Below are 19,174 nucleotides of genomic sequence, written 5' to 3'. Positions count from 1 at the left end.
ACGAAGAAGATGCAAAATTAAGAGGGTAAAACATCATGCTTACTTTCTCTGAACGCTTTACAGTAGCCAAGGAAAGACAGCAGAAAAAAGAGCGCACCCAGGAGGTCTGCACGGCCGACGACACCAGCAACCTTCAAAGAAGATGGAGGAAAGAGATTTATGCTAAAAAAACATTTACATGAAACTTTGGAAACACAAAAACATCCTTAGAAACAGAAAACCTTATGAGACTCAGCCATCTGTTAAAATAAACTCTGTAACTGTGGTGTGATCTGACAACTGACTCTTCACTCTGGGTCTAGGATCTGGGCCAGCTGCTTCCATGGGAAGGCTGGGTTGACTCTGACCTACTGTGGCTCTTCTGTGGGTCGCACACAGGCAGCAATGCCCATGTGCAGGGAAAACCCTGTCATTTGGCACTCTGTGCCCACAGCCCTAGATACCTCTGCCCTGATCAGGTGCCCAGGGTGCATTTTTCAATTGGAAAATGTTATAAGCTCAAAAGGCATGATATTTAAGAAAGAAAATTTGACTGGAGACATGAAAGACAGGTGGGAAGTAAGCGCTACACGTCATCAAGCAGAGAGAATAGGACACAGGGGGTTCAAAGCCTCTGTCACTGTCTTTCCCTCCCTTTAGACCAAAACCAATTAAGCAGGTTAACCTGGAAAGTGGAAGGCTTCAAAAGAGGTTGACCAGTAAGATGAAAACAGAGTACGATTTCCATCATTTCTTCTCTGCCCCTCCCCATTTTCTGCATCTGATGATGGCCCTTTTCTCCACCTTAGTGTTAAAGAAGCAATACAGAATGGGTGCTTCCTTTCTTTCAAGCTGATTACTCCAACAATTGTTCTCCAAAAGTCTCAGGTCAACCAAAGACAGAGAATTGTGCTCCCGAGTACTGGTCTAGTCTATGTGGCATCCTTTACTAACTAGCACCCGGACAGGACATGTATCAGAGCTTGCACTGTGACTCTCAAGGTTTCATTTTAGTTCCTGGGAAGCTCATCTTAAAGTGAGAAGTGTGATGCTGGATCCAAAGTAAAGTCTAGCCTACAAACAGAGGTAAGAGAGTATATTTCACAATGAATGTGAAAATCACTATATTTATATTCTGTGCCCAGGGCATGTACAAGTCACAGCTAAAAGGAATGCCTTTTAGGAGCAGTTTCCATCCAACCAGTGTGGCTCCCGATGCTGGCGAGGCAAACACCCATCCGATGGCGAGCTCCTGACGCCGGGGGACGCGATCACTAAGAAGGCTGGCAGCTGAGTCCCACCTGTGACTGCCAGGCACGTGAAAAAACTTCCTCCCGGGAAGGAAGCTAAAGACAAATACAGGTTCAACAGATCTGGGCCAAGGAGGCCAGTGTGCTGGAGGGGTAAATGGAATGATTACTTCACGAAGGTAGCAAATACATCATGAGACTTCTGGAATCCTCTGGCCTGTAACCTGCTCAGAGATGCGGTGAAATCGAGGATGCAATGAGACCCCACAGACAGAGCCCGGCCCACAGTGGGTGCTGGTTCACTGTCAATCCAACAGGGACACATAGTTGGAGGGATTCGGGGGGAAAGAGCAGTGGACCAAGGACACAGCAGCTTAGGGAGAAGCAGGTGTGGGCTCTGCGGCTCCACGGCCAGCGATGGAGGAAGCAGATGGTGCCGTGGGCCTCCCATCAGGACCAGAGAGAAGTGTGAGCAGCATCTGCCAGCTGCGGCTCTTCACAGGGCCCGAGGATGGTTCCGCATCCCACAGCCTTTCAGAGGAGACAGTAAGAGAAGCCAACTCAGAGAAGGGCATCCAAGAAGGTCCTGAGAGCAAGAGCATCTGGGAAGCAGGGGCTGGGAACGTGGAGGGTCAGAGAACAAGGCTTCCTGAACTGAGTGAAGGGGAGGGAAGTGGCTTGGTTAAATACCAGGGGTAGAGGCAAAAAGGCCAGCCTAAACCACTCATTATCTGAGCAGCTGAGGTACATTTAAAGACTCTCCCTAACATATAATGTTGTAAATCATCCAAATCTGGAAGAAAAAAAAAGATTTCCACTAAAATGAACTTTAAATATCATAAACTCATTTTTAAAACAAACATTCTGCCTTTGGCTAAGTGAAGACACTCCCAGGTCTTAAGGAATGTACATTACATCATCTGACATGAAGAAAAACAGGTTTTAAAAAGCATGGCACTAATGAGAACCTACTGTATCGCACAGGGAACTCTCCTCAGTGTTCATTGGGGACCTAACTGGAAAGGAAATGCAAAAAAGAGGGGATATATGTGTAAGGATAACTGATTCACTTGCTATACCACAAGAAACCAACACAAAATTGTTAAGCAACTATACTCCAATAAAAAGTAATTTAAAAAAGAAAATAAGTCTCAAAAAAAAGTGTGACAAGTGTTTCAGTGTACAGAGTATTTAGTCCTTCAGTGAATTTTTGGCAGAAAGAGATTCTACAGGAAGAATATTTTAAAGGCTATTCCAAGAAGGTACTGAGTTGAACTGTTTGGCCAATGTGCATGGGTACAAAGAGATTTTTTTCTTTTCTGTTATTTGCATTAATATGTATTTTCAGGCAAAGCTATTTATAAAGACTTTTTTTTTTCTTACAAATAACCTGAGACACTCCCAACAGAGTTTTCTGGGGAAGTCACCGCCATTCCCTGAATCCGTAACAGACAAGGTGGTGGCGTTTCCCTACTGGGCACGATTTGTGCGGGAGCCATAGAAGGAATGAGGGAAGAGGGGGAGGTATTTCACCACCTGATTCCTTCAGCATAAACTCTGGCTTCACCGGATGAGCAGGAGTAGCAAGGACACCTGGCCGTCCCTCTTTGACACTCTGCAATCTGAACTCAAGCAATCTGAAATCCTCACCAATGCTTCCAGGAAAGAAAATCTTGCAGTGGCGCTAGTATCCTCAGGGAACACCCTGGGGCCGATGCCCTGGTCTCTAAAAAGACAAGAGGCAAGGAAACCCCCTCCATTAGCTCTCCTCCCTCCCCTGGGGACCCAGCCCAAAGCCCAGAGACTGTATTTTTGGGGCTCCAAAATAACTGCAGATGGTGATTGCAGCCATGAAATTAAAAGAAACTTACTCCTTGGAAGAAAAATTATGACCAACCTAGACAGCCTATCACAGCTCATCTCAAATGCTAGTAGAGTAATGCTCAAAATCCTCCAAGCCAGGCTTCAGCAATATGTGAACTGTGAACTCCCTGACATTCAAGCTGGTTTTCGAAAAGGCAGAGGAACCAGAGATCAAATTGCCAACATTCACTGGATCATGGAAAAAGCAAGAGAGTTCCAGGAAAACATCTATTTCTGCTTTATTGACTACGCCAAAGCCTTTGACTGTGTGGATCACAATAAACTGTGGAAAAATTCTGAAAAAGATGGGAATACCAGACCACCTAACCTGCCTCTTGAGAAATCTGTATGCAGGTCAGGAAGCAACAGTTAGAACTGGACATGGAACAACAGACTGGTTCCAAATTGGAAAAGGAGTACATCAAGGCTGTATATTGTCACCCAGCTTATTTAACTTATATGCAGAGTACATCATGAGAAACGCTGGACTGGAAGAAATAAGCTGGAATCAAGATTGCCAGGAGAAATAGCAATAACCTCAGATATGCAGATGACACCACCCTTATGGCAGAAAGTGAAGAGGAGCTAAAAAGCCTCTTGATGAAAGTGAAAGAGGAGAGCGAAAAAGTTGGCTTAAAGCTCAACATTCAGAAAACGAAGATCATTGCATCTGGTCCCATCACTTCATGGGAAATAGATGGGGAAACAGTAAAAACAGTGTCAGACTTTATTTTTTGGGGCTCCAAAATCACTGCAGATAGTGATTGCAGCCATGAAATTAAAAGACGCTTACTCCTTGGAAAAAAAGTTATGACCAACGTAGACAGTATATTCAAAAGCAGAGACATTACTTTGCCAACTAAGGTCCGTCTAGTCAAGGCCATGGTTTTTCCTGTGGTCATGTATGGATGTGAGAGTTGGACTGTGAAAAAGGCTGAGCGCCGAAGAATTGATGCGTTCGAACTGTAGTGTTGGAGAAGACTCTTGAGAGTCCCTTGGACTGCAAGGAGATCCAACCAGTTCATTCTGAAGGAGATCAACCCTGGGATTTCTTTGGAAGGAATGATGCTAAAGCTGAAGCTCCAGTACTTTGGCCACCTCATGTGAACAGTTGATTCATTGGAAAAGACTGACGCTGGGAGGGATTGGGGGCAGGAGGAGAAGGGGATGACCGAGGATGAGATGGCTAGATGACATCACGGGCTCGATGGGTGTGAGTCTGAGTGAACTCCGGGAGATGGTGATGGACAGGGAGGCCTGGCGTGCTGCGATTCATGGGGTCGCAAAGAGTCGGACACAACTGAGCAACTGAACTGAACTGAACTGAGACAGCATACTAAAAAGCAGAGACATTACTTTGCCAACAAAAGTCCGTCTAGTCAAGGCTATGGTTTTTCTAGTAGTCATGTATGGATGTGAGAGTTGGACTATAAAGAAAGCTGAGTGCTGAAGAATTGATGCTTTTGAACTGTGGTGTTGGAGAAGACTCTTGAGAGTCCCTTGGACTGCAAGGAGATCCAACCAGTCCATCCTAAAGGAGATCAGTCCTGGGTGTTCATTGGAGGGACTGATGTTAATGCTGAAACTCCAAGACTTTGGCCACCTGATGTGAAGAGCTGACTCATTTGAAAAGTCCCTGATGCTGGGAAAGATTGAGGGCAGGAGGAGAAGGGGATGACAGAGGATGAGATGGTTGGATGGCATCACTGACTCAATGGACATGAGTTTGAGTAAACTCCAGGAGTTGGTGATGGATAGGGGGGCCTGGCATGCAGTCCATGGGGTCATAAAGAGTTGGATACAACTGAACTAAACCGAACTGATAGGATGAAACTGAATATTGCCTATTTGCCAAGAAACAAGGAAAAGTAAACACACAGCTGATTTGTCTTAGGAATGCTAATTTTTAATGACCGATAGATTTTTCTCAAATATTTGAGTTTGAATGGCTGTCATGGAATGGTGGGATGGGAGATGAGAAGCAAGGTGGGGCGAATTCATGAGCAGGTCCTGGCAGGATGTGGGGACCCACTCACCAGCTCAGCTGGCAGCACACCGATCTCTCCTTGGGACGGGTTCAGATGACCAGATCTTAAATTCTGTTCCTACCCTCCTCGGCCTTGTGACCAACCTAGGTTAAGTTCCTAATTTGTCCTCCCTGGCTGCTTCCTCTTCTGTAAAGTGGAAATTGTTATGCTGCTCCAGCTGAACCTACAGTGTTTTGGTGACAGTCGTATGAAGTGTGAGGGAGTATTTTGGAAATCACAAAAGCTCTTGGCTAACAGAGGAAAGCTGCATCAGACCCCTTTTCAGGAAAAAAAGGCAATCTCAGCCTCTGGCTTTAGACCCAGAAGATGGGCAAGGTTCACCAGTCACACCTTCCCAGTGTGGTCTAATAAGGGACACAGAGAGTATCACCAGAGATCATGCCATATGGTCTTTATGAAGTCTTGGCCCATCATGGACCCTGCGTTTGTCCTAAGGGGGACCTGCTGTCCCCACAAATCACCGTTCTGGGTGTCTGAAAGCTGGCCTTCTACAGCCGTACAAGCAGCCAAGGGAAGCTTGTTTTAGGGAACAAACCAGTGCGTGGACCGCATCGATCTTACACAAGGGCAGAGATGGCTGGCAGACGGTACTTACACACTCAGTGTGCACCGGGTGCACGGCAAACAGCAGGGCGGCCAGCAGAGACGACCTGGGGGCCAGGTTCAGCCTCCTGCCCTTGCTCGTGTACTGCAGGCCCCCGAACAGCACGGAGAAGACATCCACCAGAAGCACGCAGATGCCGCCATGCAGGGCGATGTTGACAACGTGGAAGCTCATGGGGTGGAAGCCTCCCGACAAATAGTAGTTCATCCTGCAAGGAAGGAAGGTATTCACAACGGAGATGCAGAAGCTCGTGAAATAAAACACGAACCGGCTGGAGGGAAAGGCTGGTGTGTGAACATACTGAAGGAGGAGAGCGTGTGCACAGTTGATAAAAATAGCGTCAAGATAAATAATGCCTGTTAAGCCAAGAAGGGTGAAGAAGAGCTACGAACGTAACTAACTGCAGAGGGGAAAACGGGAGATAAGGACCTCTCAGAGGAGTGGGACAGAAAATACTTGGAGAGGAAATGCCAAAAAAAAAAAAAAAAAGACAATTATTCAGGTGAGATAAAGGCAAGGCTGTCCCTGTCAAGGATTCTTGTCTCTTTTTCAATCAAGAATGGTTCTGATTCATCATTTCTATACTTCTTTTTGTGGCTCAGCTGGTAAAGAATCCGCCTGTAATGTGGGAGACCTGGGTTCGATCCCTGGGTTGGGAAGACCCCCTGGAGAAAGGAAAGGCCACTCATCCAGTATCCTGGCCTGGAGAATTCCATGGACTGTATAGGCCATGGGGTCGCAAAGAGTCAGACACGACTGAGCGACTTTTACTTTCACTTTTGAGGGATCTACACATAGGTTATCCAATACACCTGAGAAACAGCTATGCATGGGAACTTCTGTGAGATCAATTAATCTATTTAATGCAAACATTCCCCGATTCATGGTGGGGTGGCGAGATTATCTTTAGTTTCATTTTGTTTTTGGATATTGATGTGGTTACAGAAGTGAAGTGTTAGATGTTCAGTCGTGTCCGGCATTTTGTGATCCCATGAACCTGCCAGGCTCCTCCATCCATGGAATTCTCCAGCCAAGAAAACTAGAGTGGGTAGCCATTGCCTTCTCCAGGGAATCTTCCTGACTGGTATCGAACCTGGGTCTCCTGCGTTGCAGGTGAATGCTTTACCTCTGAGTTACCAGGGAAGCCTGATGTGCTTCACAGGAGGAAGATTTATAACTTACTTTTTTTATATAGTGAAAGCAAACACAATTTAATTAGAGGCTACCTGTTGCCTTGAAATATTGTTTCCTCCAGCTTAAGTGGCAAAGGGTCCAACCTGAGAGAACTGTGCAAAGTAGGGAACGCTTTGTCAGAGCAGCCGTGCCAGGGGCTGGCAGGTCTCTTCTGTGCGGCTGCACAGGTCAGTGTCTGCACCGTGGCTTATACGTCCGTAGGAACCCCTAACCGGGGTCCCTGGTTACACCCCACCCAGTGCAACGTCAAGCACAAGCCTCAGGTTTCCCCTCCCCGACAGCAGTCCTGCGGCACCTCACCTGAAGGTCAGCACGGTCAGGGGGCGGTAGGACTTGTGGCTGGTGTTACTGCTCAGCCGGCTGCCCCAGAAGTCATGATGCCACAGGTCCCCCAGAGGTGTCTCTGCGCGGAGGTCCTGCGGGCAACACAGCAGACGGCGGGGTCAGGACTGTGCCCTCCCCCTGGGCGGAAGCCCTCTCTTCCCCATGTCTCCCGCCAGTCCTGGGTCTAGCCCCCGCCACCCTCACACCCAGCACCCGGCCGGGCCTCCTCAGGGCTCCACTGTGCCCCACTCTGCGCATTCTCCAAGGGATCTCTCCTACCCTCTACGAGAGCCCCACCCCTTCCAGGACCAAGCCGACATCTTACAGGGAAACCGCAGTTGGGGTGCTCTGGCCCCTCAGCTGCACGTGGCCAGCACATCTCCCAGACGCTGGCTCTGCTCCTGGTCTCTGGTCCCCAAATGGCCCCTGCTGCCACCCGCCCCAAGATGGGTCTGTGCCTGGATGGTCACCCCTCAGCTCCCCAGAGCTCAGCTCCTCCCGCTCATCATATTTCAGGCACTGGACTACGACGTTCCAGAGTTGATGCGGTTCTCTTCCTGGGGGGCCCAGAGCATCCTCTACCTGTCTTCACAGCGCCTGTTTCCCAGGAGGTTCACGTGACTGATATCTGCCCCACTGCGCTGGGGCTCCTCCAGGCCTGGGCCGCCCCGTGTTTGGGAGGAGTGCACAGAAAGCGCTTGATCCATGCAGAATGAACAAATGGACCAAGCAGCTAAGTGAGGTCACTATCACCCTCTCTCACAGCCAATATGTAAGGCTGCTGTTTAGCCACTAAGCCGTGTCCGAATCTCTGGTGACCTCATGGACTGTAGCCCGCCAGGCTCCTCTGTCCTGGGATTCTCCAGGCAAGAATACTGGAGTGGGTTGCCATTTCCTCCTCCAGGGGATCTTCCCGACCCAGGGATCGAACCCATGTCTCCTGTGTCTCCTGCATTGGCAGGTGGGTTCTTTACCACTAGTGCCACCTGGGAAGCCTTAGGTGCTTAATGATGCAAAGGGAAAAGCTTGACCATGTGGGACAGAGGCAAGCTGGTGACCTGATACCCACTTTGTGGGTGAATTTCACTTCGGTGGGTATCAGCTTCAGGGGCCTTGAGTGCACACACCCTTCTCTAAGAGTCAAGTTGCTATTTCATGAGGGTCGTGCAATCCACCTACTAACTCCGTTTACTCCATTACCCCACTGGAAGTCATATACTTTTGCGTTGTCCCAGAACTACCGGCTCAGCTGTGGAGGGAGGAGCAAAGGATCTTTCCCTCCGTTTGAGCAGCAAACGAACACCAACAAAGCTCTAAATATTTGATTGGGTGTAGCCCTCACAGCAAGGTGCACCACGGGAAGAAAGGTCAATTTTTCCTCCTAATGACTTCTAGGAAAGATGTGCTGTGTCTCAAATGCTTGCTGATTCCACTGACTCAAAGAAAATCATCATCTCCGTGAACAACTCAACACTACAGGCAACTCAACACTACAAGGAAGCATCTGGAAAACAGCCTTTAACACCAAGAAACTCCAGTCACAGCCTGTTTCACATTACTGCAGGCACGGTGCCAATGCACAGAGGAGGGCCTGTCAGTAGACAGGGAAGGGGAGAAAAGCAGGCTCGCAAGTGAACAAAGGGGCACAGTGTGATGCTCCAGAAAACGCTGCCAAGACAACGCACGGGGTCACAGAGCGCCTTCCTCTGCCCTCGCTCCCAGAAGGAAAGAGAAGCACAACCTCATCCCGGGCATCTCACGCAGGACATGGTTCATGTCTCCCCACCTTGCTCACCAGAGCTCTTCAACGAGGGTCCAGAATCGACACTTCATACATCCTCCAGGAGTGGCAGAGCCAAGAAACTCTCAGCAAATGGAATTAAAAAATAATAATGATAAAGGCAGACTTGTCTGGTGGTCCAGTGGTTAAGAATCTGCCTGCCAATGAAGGAGACACAGGTTCGATCCCTGGTCCAGGAAGATCCCACATGCTGCGAGGCAACTAAGCCCGCACACCACAACTCCTGAGCCCACGTGCAGCAACGGCTGGGTCCACGTGCCCTGGAGCCCGTGTTTCCCAACAGGAAAAGCCACGGCAGCAAGAAGCCTGAGCACCGCAAATACAGAGTAGCCACTGCTCCCCACAACCACAGAAAAGCCTGCACAGCAAGGAAGGCCCAGCTCAGCCAAGAAAACAAAGGCTCAGTCATGTGTCCTCCCTGGAAAGCAGCTATTAAGCCACGTATCCCGCTGGAAAATAGCTATGGAGCCACCCCTGTGACACAGTTGCTCAGAGCTAACACACTTCTTTTGCTCCTAAGCGTTGTTGCAAAAAGGACTGAAACAGAAACATCGGCAGTTGGATGTTTCAAACCGATGGATGAACTTGAGGGAAATTACAAGTGAAGAACCTGGATTCAAAACAAACACCACGACTGAAGTCTGTGCCATGGAAATGAAGCAAATCATTCACAGGGTGTTACAAATGAAATATCTGCTGAACAGTCACCCCCTTTCCCCTCGCCCCCTCTCCCCTTCACCCCACCTAATACACGTTCCTTGCACAGAGAATTTTCCTCAACACTTTTAATAGGAAAATGGCTCTCTCCACATTCGGGAAAATCTATGACTTCAAAATTTGCAGAACATTAAAGAAAAGTTCTACAAAGAGATGCTACGATTGTATCTACTAGAGAGAGAGAGAGGAGCGAATTCCTTCAGGTTCTCTTGGCCCCTTGAGGCAGACACAGAACATCGGCTGAGTAGGGGTTGGTTTGATTTAGTCACTAAGTTGTGCCCGACTCTTGTGACCCCATGGACTGTAGCCTGCCAGGCTCCTCTGTCCATAGGATTTTCCAGGCAAGAATACTGGAAAGGGTAGCCATTTCCCATCACAAAGGCTCTAACTACGCTCTTTCCATGTTCTTTCTCCTCTGGGCTCTCTCTGCCTCCAGGTTTCTTGTTCGGATTTTCTTTTAGCTCAATGAAACCCTTTTCTTCCCTTCCCACAAACCGATTTCTTCTTCCCTATCTCTATAGTCAGCGACTGAAAAGGAATATCATTTCCCCTGCACCCACTGGTGAGCAGAACTGGCTGGGGTTTTGCAAATTCAGCAAATCTGAGTCTCCACACAGGAAACGAGCAGGGACTGCAGTCTCCTCGGGCAGCAAATTCCGGGTCATCCGCAACTGTCAGCAAGATGTCCTGATGCTCCCAGCGAAGGACACAGAAGGGGCCGGCTCACTGCCTACAGCCAAGGACACACCTTCCAGTGGGGGATCAGACTTGCCCATCACTGCAGCAGATGTGTGTGTGTGTGTGTGTGTGCGTGTGTGTGTGTGTCTGATGGGGGCATCCTTCTGGCCTAGAGCTCTGTAAAATTTTCTCACAAAACCTGAAATAGCCTGCAAGGCTCTGCAATACTGTGGCCTTGTCATGTTAGAAGAACAGTCTCTCTGATATGTGCATGGGCTGGGACCTCACGCAGGGCACCCAGCCAGGGTAAAGCCTGAGGTTAGGCAAGGCTGGGAGACCCTGCTGCCAGCAATAAAAGTGGCCCTAAATCAAGGAGATGCTCTCTAAAAAAAGATGGAAAATCTGGAACACGATGAGGGCTCAGATAAAGGCTCAGCCAAAGTTCAGTGGAGCAGGGGTCCCCAACCTCTGGGATCTAATGCCTGGTGAGCTGAGGTGGGGCTGATGTACTAATCATAGAAATAAAATGCACAGTAAATATAATGCGCTTGAATCATCCTGAAACCATTCCCCCGCTGCCCCAGTCCGAGTAAAAAACTGTCTTCCAGGAAGCTGGTCCCTGGTGTCAGAGAAGTTGAGGACCACGGCCACAGAAAATAACTGATGCAGATCATTACTGAGATGCAGGCAAGTCAGTTTACCAGACAGACATCAAGATACGGACCTTATTGTTAACAATGGCTTCAGAGTCATCAAAGACAAAGTCTCCATCGTAGCTCCGGGCAAAACACACGAGGGAAGCAAAACCCACGAGGAACTTCGCCCAGAAGGGAGGAAGAACAGAGGATGGGATGATGTGGTCCAGACTGGCGTCCCACTCGGCCATCCTGACAGCTGCGCCCTGCTGGCCTCTGGGTCCAGCATTCTGCTGGCTAGAAACCTGCAAGATAAGTAACACGACATCAATACTCATCAATGCCTTGGCAGGTTTATACATACAGTAGGCGGGCTTCCCAGGTGGGGCTCATGGTAAAGAAACCGCCTGCCAATACAGGAGAAGTAAGAGACACAGCTTCGATCTCTGGGTCAGGAAGACCCCTTGAAGGAAGGCATGGTAACCCACTCCAGTATTCTTGCCTGGAGAATCCCATGGACAGAGGAGCCTGGTGGGCTGCAGTCCATTGGGTTGCCAAGAGTTGGATGCAACCGAAGCAGCTTAGCACACACGCACACATACAGTAGGCATGTTTGCCCCAAGTGAAAAACAGCTAGACGGTCAATTATTTATTCATGCTGTGAGTTTATAGGATGTGATCCTAAACACCTTTAAGGTGTACTTTGAAAACTCAAGTGGGCAGAACCATCACCTTGGGCACAGGGAGCTTCTCCTGGGCCCAGATGCAACCGACTACGTCAGGAGTCCTTGGGTTTCTGATGCTGGATTATCCCTGAGAAACACTGACTTAAGGGAATCCTATGTTTCTCAGCCCCATAAGGCAGATCATTTTTATAGTCCTTGAACCAGTTTACAAAGTTAAAAAAAAAGATACCATCTTGCTTCATGCAATCAAGAAAACTCAATACATATTCATTGTTGAGTCTTAGCACAAAAATTGTGTGTGTTTGTGTGTGCATGTGAAGCCTGGTCCTGATTGTGAAAGAGCTTATGGCCTCTGCAGAACACAGACACTCCCCCCCATTCAATGAAAATCTGGGACAAAGAAGAGTTTAACAGAGGTGAGGTGGCAGGTACACGGCCGTGGTTCTCACCCAGGGGACAGACAGAGCAAGGCGGGCCCACTGCAGACTGATGCTGGGGACAGCATTGTTAGGCTGTGTCCTAAAGAAGAGTGTGGGGTCCTCTTCTAGGTGAGGACATGACCTCCAATGTTGGTGAGGGAGTCAAGTTATAAAGACACTTATTTTAGCTTTTCTTTCAAATAGGAAAAACATTAAAATGAAATGCTGTCTCCCAGCCTTGCCATTTCTGACTTCGGTGGCCTTGTGTGTGCTGCCTATCTTTGAGTTCACGTCCTGTGCACTCGGCAAAGCAAAAGAACTTCCCAGCAGTTGCCTAAGGACTTCCTAACCTGGAATTCACCAATTATGAAACCACCTCCCCTCCCCATCACATTGTATGTCCGTCCCCATGCCCACCACACCTTCAATAGGCACCCTCCTTGGTTTTACAAGGATCTTGTCTAGGTCTATCCCACCTGACTTTGGCCAAGTTACTTCACCTCTCTGGGCCTCAGTCTCCTCACCTCTAAAATGGGGATGATAACCAGGCCCACCTAACCTGGTTGTCATGAAGGTTAAGCAGGATACCCACTGAAAGTGCTTAGAAGCACTGGGTTTAACGGATGCCAAAGGAAGGTTAACTGTTATTACAAGCACTTTCTTCAAGGAAGAAGGAAGCACATTCATTTGAGAATAATTTGAGAATCCCCTGGTAATAAGCAAGACTCTCGTCTTCCCTACTAAGGGAGCAGCCCCACTCCTTCACACTGAGATGGACGAATATTTCAGGCCCTTTGGGAGTCACTTTAGATGTACAGATGACCCCTGAACAACTCAGTGGTTAGGAGCACTGACCCTCCTTGCTGTTGAAAATCTATGTAGAGCTTATTGTAAGTTTGTATCTGCAGTTCCTTGTCATCCAGGGACTCAACTAACCACACACCACGTAGTGTTTTTTTTTGGCTCCACGTGTGGCATATGGGATCTTAAGTTTTCTGACCAGGGATCAAACTCGTGCCCCCTACAATTTTGTTTTTTCAATTTTTTTTTTTTTAGTACTGAGGTCTTTACTACAGAAAATAATCTGCATATAAGTGTACCCGCACAGTTCAAAGGTCAACATGAGTTTGAACCTGTATTTGTTTCCAGGTCTTCCAGGGAATGCCCCAGATGATGGAATCAATAAGAAGTCAGTCCACCGGGTCCCTGGACGTCTCGGGCCTCTTTTCCGCAGCCCTCTGTCTGAGTGAACGTGCCGAGGATCCAACAACAGTCAACGGGACCCTCTCTTCTATGGCAGCACTGTTCCTGTCCAGGCCTGGGGAAGAGGCCAGGTTTACCCCCCAGAGAGGAAGGGCTTTGCAGCTCTCGCAGTGCTGCGCCCTCCAGCTTCTCCACCTGAGGTAACTCATTTGTAACTCATGCTTTCAGCAAGTACAGGGGGAATATTCCAGCCTCTATGTGTCACCCCACCCCCCGCCCCCCCTACTTTGTCACTGAAAGGATAAACTGCTGGTCAAATCCAAATTACAGTTGCAAACACAGTAGAGGTCACCACGCAGGCCCCAACCACTGTGTCTGTATTTGAGCTCCAGAAACTACTCCTGCTACAAGAAGTGAAAAAAGATTGGACAGTTAGGAAGCTATCCTGACGTAATACGGAGGGAATATGAGTTCTTTGGTTCAGAAAGTGAATATGAAGGAAAGCAAATGGTTTATATTAGTTTCATATCAATTTTAAATGTGAAATGGAGCTGTGAGCTGACAGATGGTCCATCAACTGGTCTTCATGTTGTCTGCTTCAGGCCCAGATATTTGAGTTTGTTGTTCAGTCGCTCAGATGTGTCTGACTCTTTGCGACCCCATGGACTGCTGCACGCCAGGCTTCCCTGTCCTTCACCATCTCCTGAAGTTTGTGCAAACTCATATCCATTGAGTTGATGATGCCAGTATTTTACAAGTGGATCTCTGAGGTTCAAATGGCCCTCTAGGAAGAGTACTGCGTCACGAACTCATTTGTGCTCCTGAATTAGTTGCTGCGGCCGAGGATGAGATGGTTGGATGGCATCATCAACTCAAAGGACATGAATTTGAGCAAACTCCGGGAGACGGTAAAGGACAGAGGAGCCCGGCGTGCTGCAGTCCATGGGGTTGCAGAGTCAGACACAGCTTAGCGACTGAACAACATTAGTTGCTGTGCCTCCCTTTTCATATCAGATTATAGACGGAAGGCAGACTACAGACCCAAACATGGGGACCAGGCCTGGACTCTTGGGGGGTCAACAGGATGGATGAGCCCATCTCAGAAGGGCTCCCCTTCTTCTCTGGCAGGGACATCAGGGAGCCTAGACTCTGCCCTGCTCCCCATCTTGGCTGACTCTTCCCTCTTCATTGCTGCTTCCCTTCCCTGATCCAAGATCCCCACTTCTCTGCTGCCCCCAAGGACACTCACAAATGCCCTTTCCATTTAAGGCCTGATTGCTAATGGGCAGAGTAGGGTAGCTCAGAGAATACTGTGGATCAGCAAATGCAATTCTGCTACAGTGCATCAGGAACCTTAGTCTAGCCCAGTGGTTAACAGCACAGGCCCTGCGGGCAGACAGACTTGAACTTGCTACCTATATGACCTTGAGTTGCCTGGTCTTTCCAAGGATCCATTCCTCATCAGCACCATAGGGTACCAGGAGGTTGTGCTAAGAACTAAATGAGAGCATATATGGAAACAATTGGTTCCCACTACTGTTATTATTGGGCTTTCCTTGTGGCTCAGCTGGTAAAGAATCAGCCTACAATGCAGGAAAGCTCGGTTTGATCCCTGGGTTGGGAAGATCCCCTGGAGAAGGGAAAGGCTATCCACTCCAGTATTCTGGCCTGGAGAATTCCATGGACTGTATAGTCCACAGGGTCCCAAAGAGTCAGATACGACTGAGTGACTTTCACTTCACTTCATTATTCTGCAGAGATTAGTTCCCAGTGCCCAGTCCCTGACGTCCTGTCTTGGGATCACCCATATTGCCATCATGTTGCTGAAGCTCCAGTATTTTGGTCACCTGATGCAAACATCTGACCCACTGGAAAAGACCCTGATGCTGGGAAAGATCGAGGACAAGAGGAGAAGCAGGTGGCAGAGGATGAGATGGTCAGATAGCATCACTGACTGAATGGACATGAGTTTGAGCAAACTCCAGGAGATAGTGAAGGACAGGGAAGGCTGGCGGGCTGCAGTCCATGGGGTCGCAAAGAGTTGGAGACGACTGAGTGACTGAACAACACGTTGCTGTCAACTTTTATTCTTGAGGATAGGCTAGCCAACCAAGGCCAGCAGTAGCCCATCAGGTAACCTGATGCAATTGAGAGAAGGGCTCCCTTCTTTTGGGCAGACCCAGGGCACTGGAGAAGGCAATGGCACCCCACTCCAGTATTCTTGCCTGGAAAATCCCATGAACGGAGGATCTTGGTAGGCTGCAGTCCATGGGGTCGCTGAGAGTCAGACACGACTGAGCCACTTCACTTTCACACACTGGAGAAGGAAATGGCAACCCACTCCAGTATTCTTGCCTGGAGAATTCCAGGGACGGGGGAGCCTGGTGGGCTGCCATCTCTGGGGTAGCACAGAGTCAGACACGACTGAAGCGACTTAGAAGCAGCAGCAGCAGGGCACTGGCTCCGTGACCAGGCATCTTTATGTCCTGCATAAACCCCATGGCTGAACACATTAATCCTCCTCCTCCAACAGTAGATGGATTTTTTTTCTTCAAGGATCGCAGGCAGGCTGGAAGCTCAGGTACAAGAAGCCCTGCCAGCATAAAGTGGCACCTGGAGGGAGACGGGGCCCTTCCACCTTTTTGTACCAAGAGAAGGAAAATGGCAATCCAGTATTCTTGCCTGGGAAATCCCATGGACCAGAGGAGCCTGTTTCTCACTCTGGATGGGGCCTGGGCGACATCACCCCATTCGTCTTCCCCAGGGGATGTCCTGCCTGCGAGCCCTGGCTCCTGAGCCCTGGAAGTTTGCCTCATGGACAGAGAAGGAACAACATCATGGTCTCAGGTTCAGCCCATGCAGGGCTCCAGTTAGCTCTACCAGTGACCACACTGTTGATGGGATTCCTGTCCCATTCCTGTGCTTATCCTCACTGTGTTGAGAATTCACTGGCGTGTGAATGTAGTTAAGATTGGGAACTGAAGCACAAGCCTCTTTATTTTCAGTATCTTAAACTCCTTATACCAAGCTTCTATTTTCAGGGGGTTAAAACCCATCAATCAATCGTCAATGAAAAGGTCAAAGAGACCTTAGAGAGGGCACACCATCCCTCAAAAGCAAACACACAGCAGTCACTGAGCTCTGAACCCTGGGGACTCGGTGCCGCCTGACACAGCAGCCTGGACTGCAGTAAGGGGCTGACAGATACAGATCAAACCTACACGATCCCTGGAAAAATTAACAGTGAACACCTACTCAAAAATATTCTTCCAGCTGCACTGAAGGGCCTTCTGGCCTCAGACTGGCCTTTCCAGCTCATCAGTATTGATCCATCCACACACCGGTTGCCCTCTGCCAGCCCGAAAAGAGAGTGCGTTTGGAAACCAGAATAAAGAACACAACCGTTCCTGGAGACCTGAGCTGGCTGCTCCTCTCTCGGGGCCCTCAAGGCACTGGAGACTCATCTCTCCCGCCCTCCCCCCCACGCAGCGCTGAACACAATGCTACTCCAAGTAGCTTCCTCTTCGGATCGCCTTCTCTGTTTCTCAATTCAGAAACGCGCGAGAGCCATGCCTGCCGACAGCAAGAATGACTGCGGGAGGTTCGACATTCCCAGTTCCACTGTCCCAGAAAGTTTACAGCTTGCTAGCTTGTAGCCATTTTCCCATCGAAGTCAACGAGTGATACTTCACCCCACCTCCCTCTGGGGCGCCCCAGGCGCGGTCGGGGCTGCGGGGAGACGGGACAGGGAGGGGGACCCCGTGAGTCCTCACTGTTAACTGTTTCTCAAGAAACACTCCCCATCCATCTGCGCTCCAAGAGAAAAGAGCAGCGTGGGATGACTCACGAGGCTCTGGCTAGCTCGTTCCTCTAACTCCTTTCTTTTGTGTGCGGTTAAAAAAAGAAGGAAGAAAATACGCACAGCCTACAGACACAACATCAACAAGACAAGAAGCCCCGCGGAGTTCGCAGGAGGTGAGGCGGCGGCTGCGCCACCCGCTCGGCTTCCCCAAACTCCAAGCCCGGCGCAGGGAAGCGGCAGCTCGGTAGTGGCCCCGGGCGCCCCGGCCCAGGGCACGCCGCTCGGCCGGGCAGCCAGCGCGGGGAGGCTGGCACTGGCGGCGCGGCCAGGGCGCCGCCTTTACCCCTGGGCGGGCGGCCAGGCGGCCCGGCTGCGCCCAGCCATCGCTTGCGCGGCGGCCAGCTGGCGGGTGGAGCGGGGGCCCGCGGCCAGGTGTCCGCTCCGGGGGACGCGCCAGAGGCGCCCGTGCGCCCGGGGTCGACGGGGAGCCCGCATTGCTGGGGCGGCGGTGAGCGCGCCCCCTCCACGCCGCGCCCTTTGTCCCGCGTGCCGCTGACACCCGGGCGCACGGCTCCAGGGCCCGCATCCGCCGTGACCCCGGCCCCGGCCGCAGCCCAGGTCCCGGAGCCAACTCCTTCAGCGGCGCCGCCGCCGGGCCCGGCTCGGACTGCAGGGGCTCGGAGCGCGGCGGGCAGTGGGGACCGCGCGCGTCCGCTCGGCGCCCAACTCCGCTTGCCCAGCCGCGGCGCCCTCGGCCCTGCAGGGGCCGCCCCGCGTGTTACCTGCAAGGAGCCCGAGCGGCGGCCGCATCTCCCCGGCGGACGCGGGAAGTCCAGCGGCTACGGGCGCCTGCCCCGAGCTGGGCAGGGGGAGGGGCCGCGCGCGCCGCGCCCCCGCCCCCCGCCGCGTTCCCCGCCCCGCGGCGCCCGCGCCGCACGCTCGCCCGCACGGCCCGCAGCTCCCCACGCGCGCGGGCGCCCCCCTCACATCCCCCGCCGCCTCGGCCCGCCCCCTCCTCGCGGCCATTGGCTGCACCTGCCGTCACTTTCGCGGGCGCCGCCGGTCCCTCTCGAGCTCATTGGCGGGCGCGCCGGTGACGTCAGGCCAGAGGGCGCGAGTCGCGGCGCAGGGACTGAGAGGCGGACTCGGCGCGAGAGGAGGAAGCGGAGTCCTGGGCGCGGATCCCGGGGCAGGGCACGGGCGGCGGGACGGGGGCTGGAGGGGGCGGCCCCGGGCGGCAGGCTGCGGGGGCCGCTGTGGGCTTATAGGCGCTTCCTCCCTGTCCCTCGCGGCGCTGGAGCCCGTTCCCGGCTTGTCCGGCGCTCCTTGCGCTGCCGGTGGCGCTCGGCGGAGGGGTGCTGCCGCGTCCCTTCAGGAAAGGGAGCTGGATCGCAGCGATCCGGACGCTAGACTTCCTCCTGCCTCGGAGGAGCTGTTTCGAGTGTGTGTCTCAACTTTCTGCATCTCGGGAAAGACTCGATGAGACTGCGTTCTTCCGTCCAAGGCCCTGCTGGTACCCGGCCTTTGTTTTTAGCAGACCCTGTTCCACGGCTCTAGTCTCTCATCTCCCGCTGACCCACGAACCCTTTCCGGCTCCTGTATCCAAGTCATTTTTGTCCTGAACTTCCGCTCCCAACCGCATTGCCACTCCGCGCGTTTCATAACCCCCATTCTTACTAGATTTTTCTGCCTCCCGTGTCAAGAAAAAAGAGAAACTTTCTACACTTCCACTGCCAAGCCTACAAAGTGTTAGTCATTCAGTCGTGTCCAACTCTTTGAGGCACTATGGACTGTAGCCTCTGTCCATGGGATTCTGCAGGCCAGAAGACTGGAGTGGGTAACCATTCCCTCCAGGGGAATCTCCTGGACCCAAGAATGGAAAGTGGAAGTCGCTTAGTCGTGTCCAGCTCTTTGCGATCCCATGGTCTGTAGCCCACCAGGCTCCTCTGTCCCTGGGATTCTCCAGGCCAG

At 51.2% G+C, this 19,174-nt stretch overlaps 1 protein-coding gene across 1 annotated transcript in view; it reads right to left on the bottom strand.

Moving 5' to 3' along the window:
• TMTC4 (transmembrane and tetratricopeptide repeat containing 4) overlaps positions 1-18,087 on the bottom strand; it is a 56,917-nt gene extending 38,830 nt beyond the window's left edge. The window contains exons 1-5 of the mRNA XM_018056386.1: positions 17,986-18,087; positions 11,183-11,398; positions 7,239-7,354; positions 5,736-5,952; positions 44-131 (exon numbers count right to left, since the gene is read on the bottom strand). Coding sequence (XP_017911875.1) covers positions 44-131; positions 5,736-5,952; positions 7,239-7,354; positions 11,183-11,344 — 583 coding nt within the window. The 5' untranslated portion in view covers positions 11,345-11,398; positions 17,986-18,087. The remainder of the gene's footprint in view (positions 1-43; positions 132-5,735; positions 5,953-7,238; positions 7,355-11,182; positions 11,399-17,985) is intronic.

This window comes from Capra hircus, chromosome 12, assembly GCF_001704415.2.
Source record: "Capra hircus breed San Clemente chromosome 12, ASM170441v1, whole genome shotgun sequence".
Taxonomy (NCBI): Eukaryota; Metazoa; Chordata; class Mammalia; order Artiodactyla; family Bovidae; genus Capra; species Capra hircus.
Note: the sequence above shows the minus strand (reverse complement) of the source record. Positions and strands in the feature narration are given on the sequence as shown.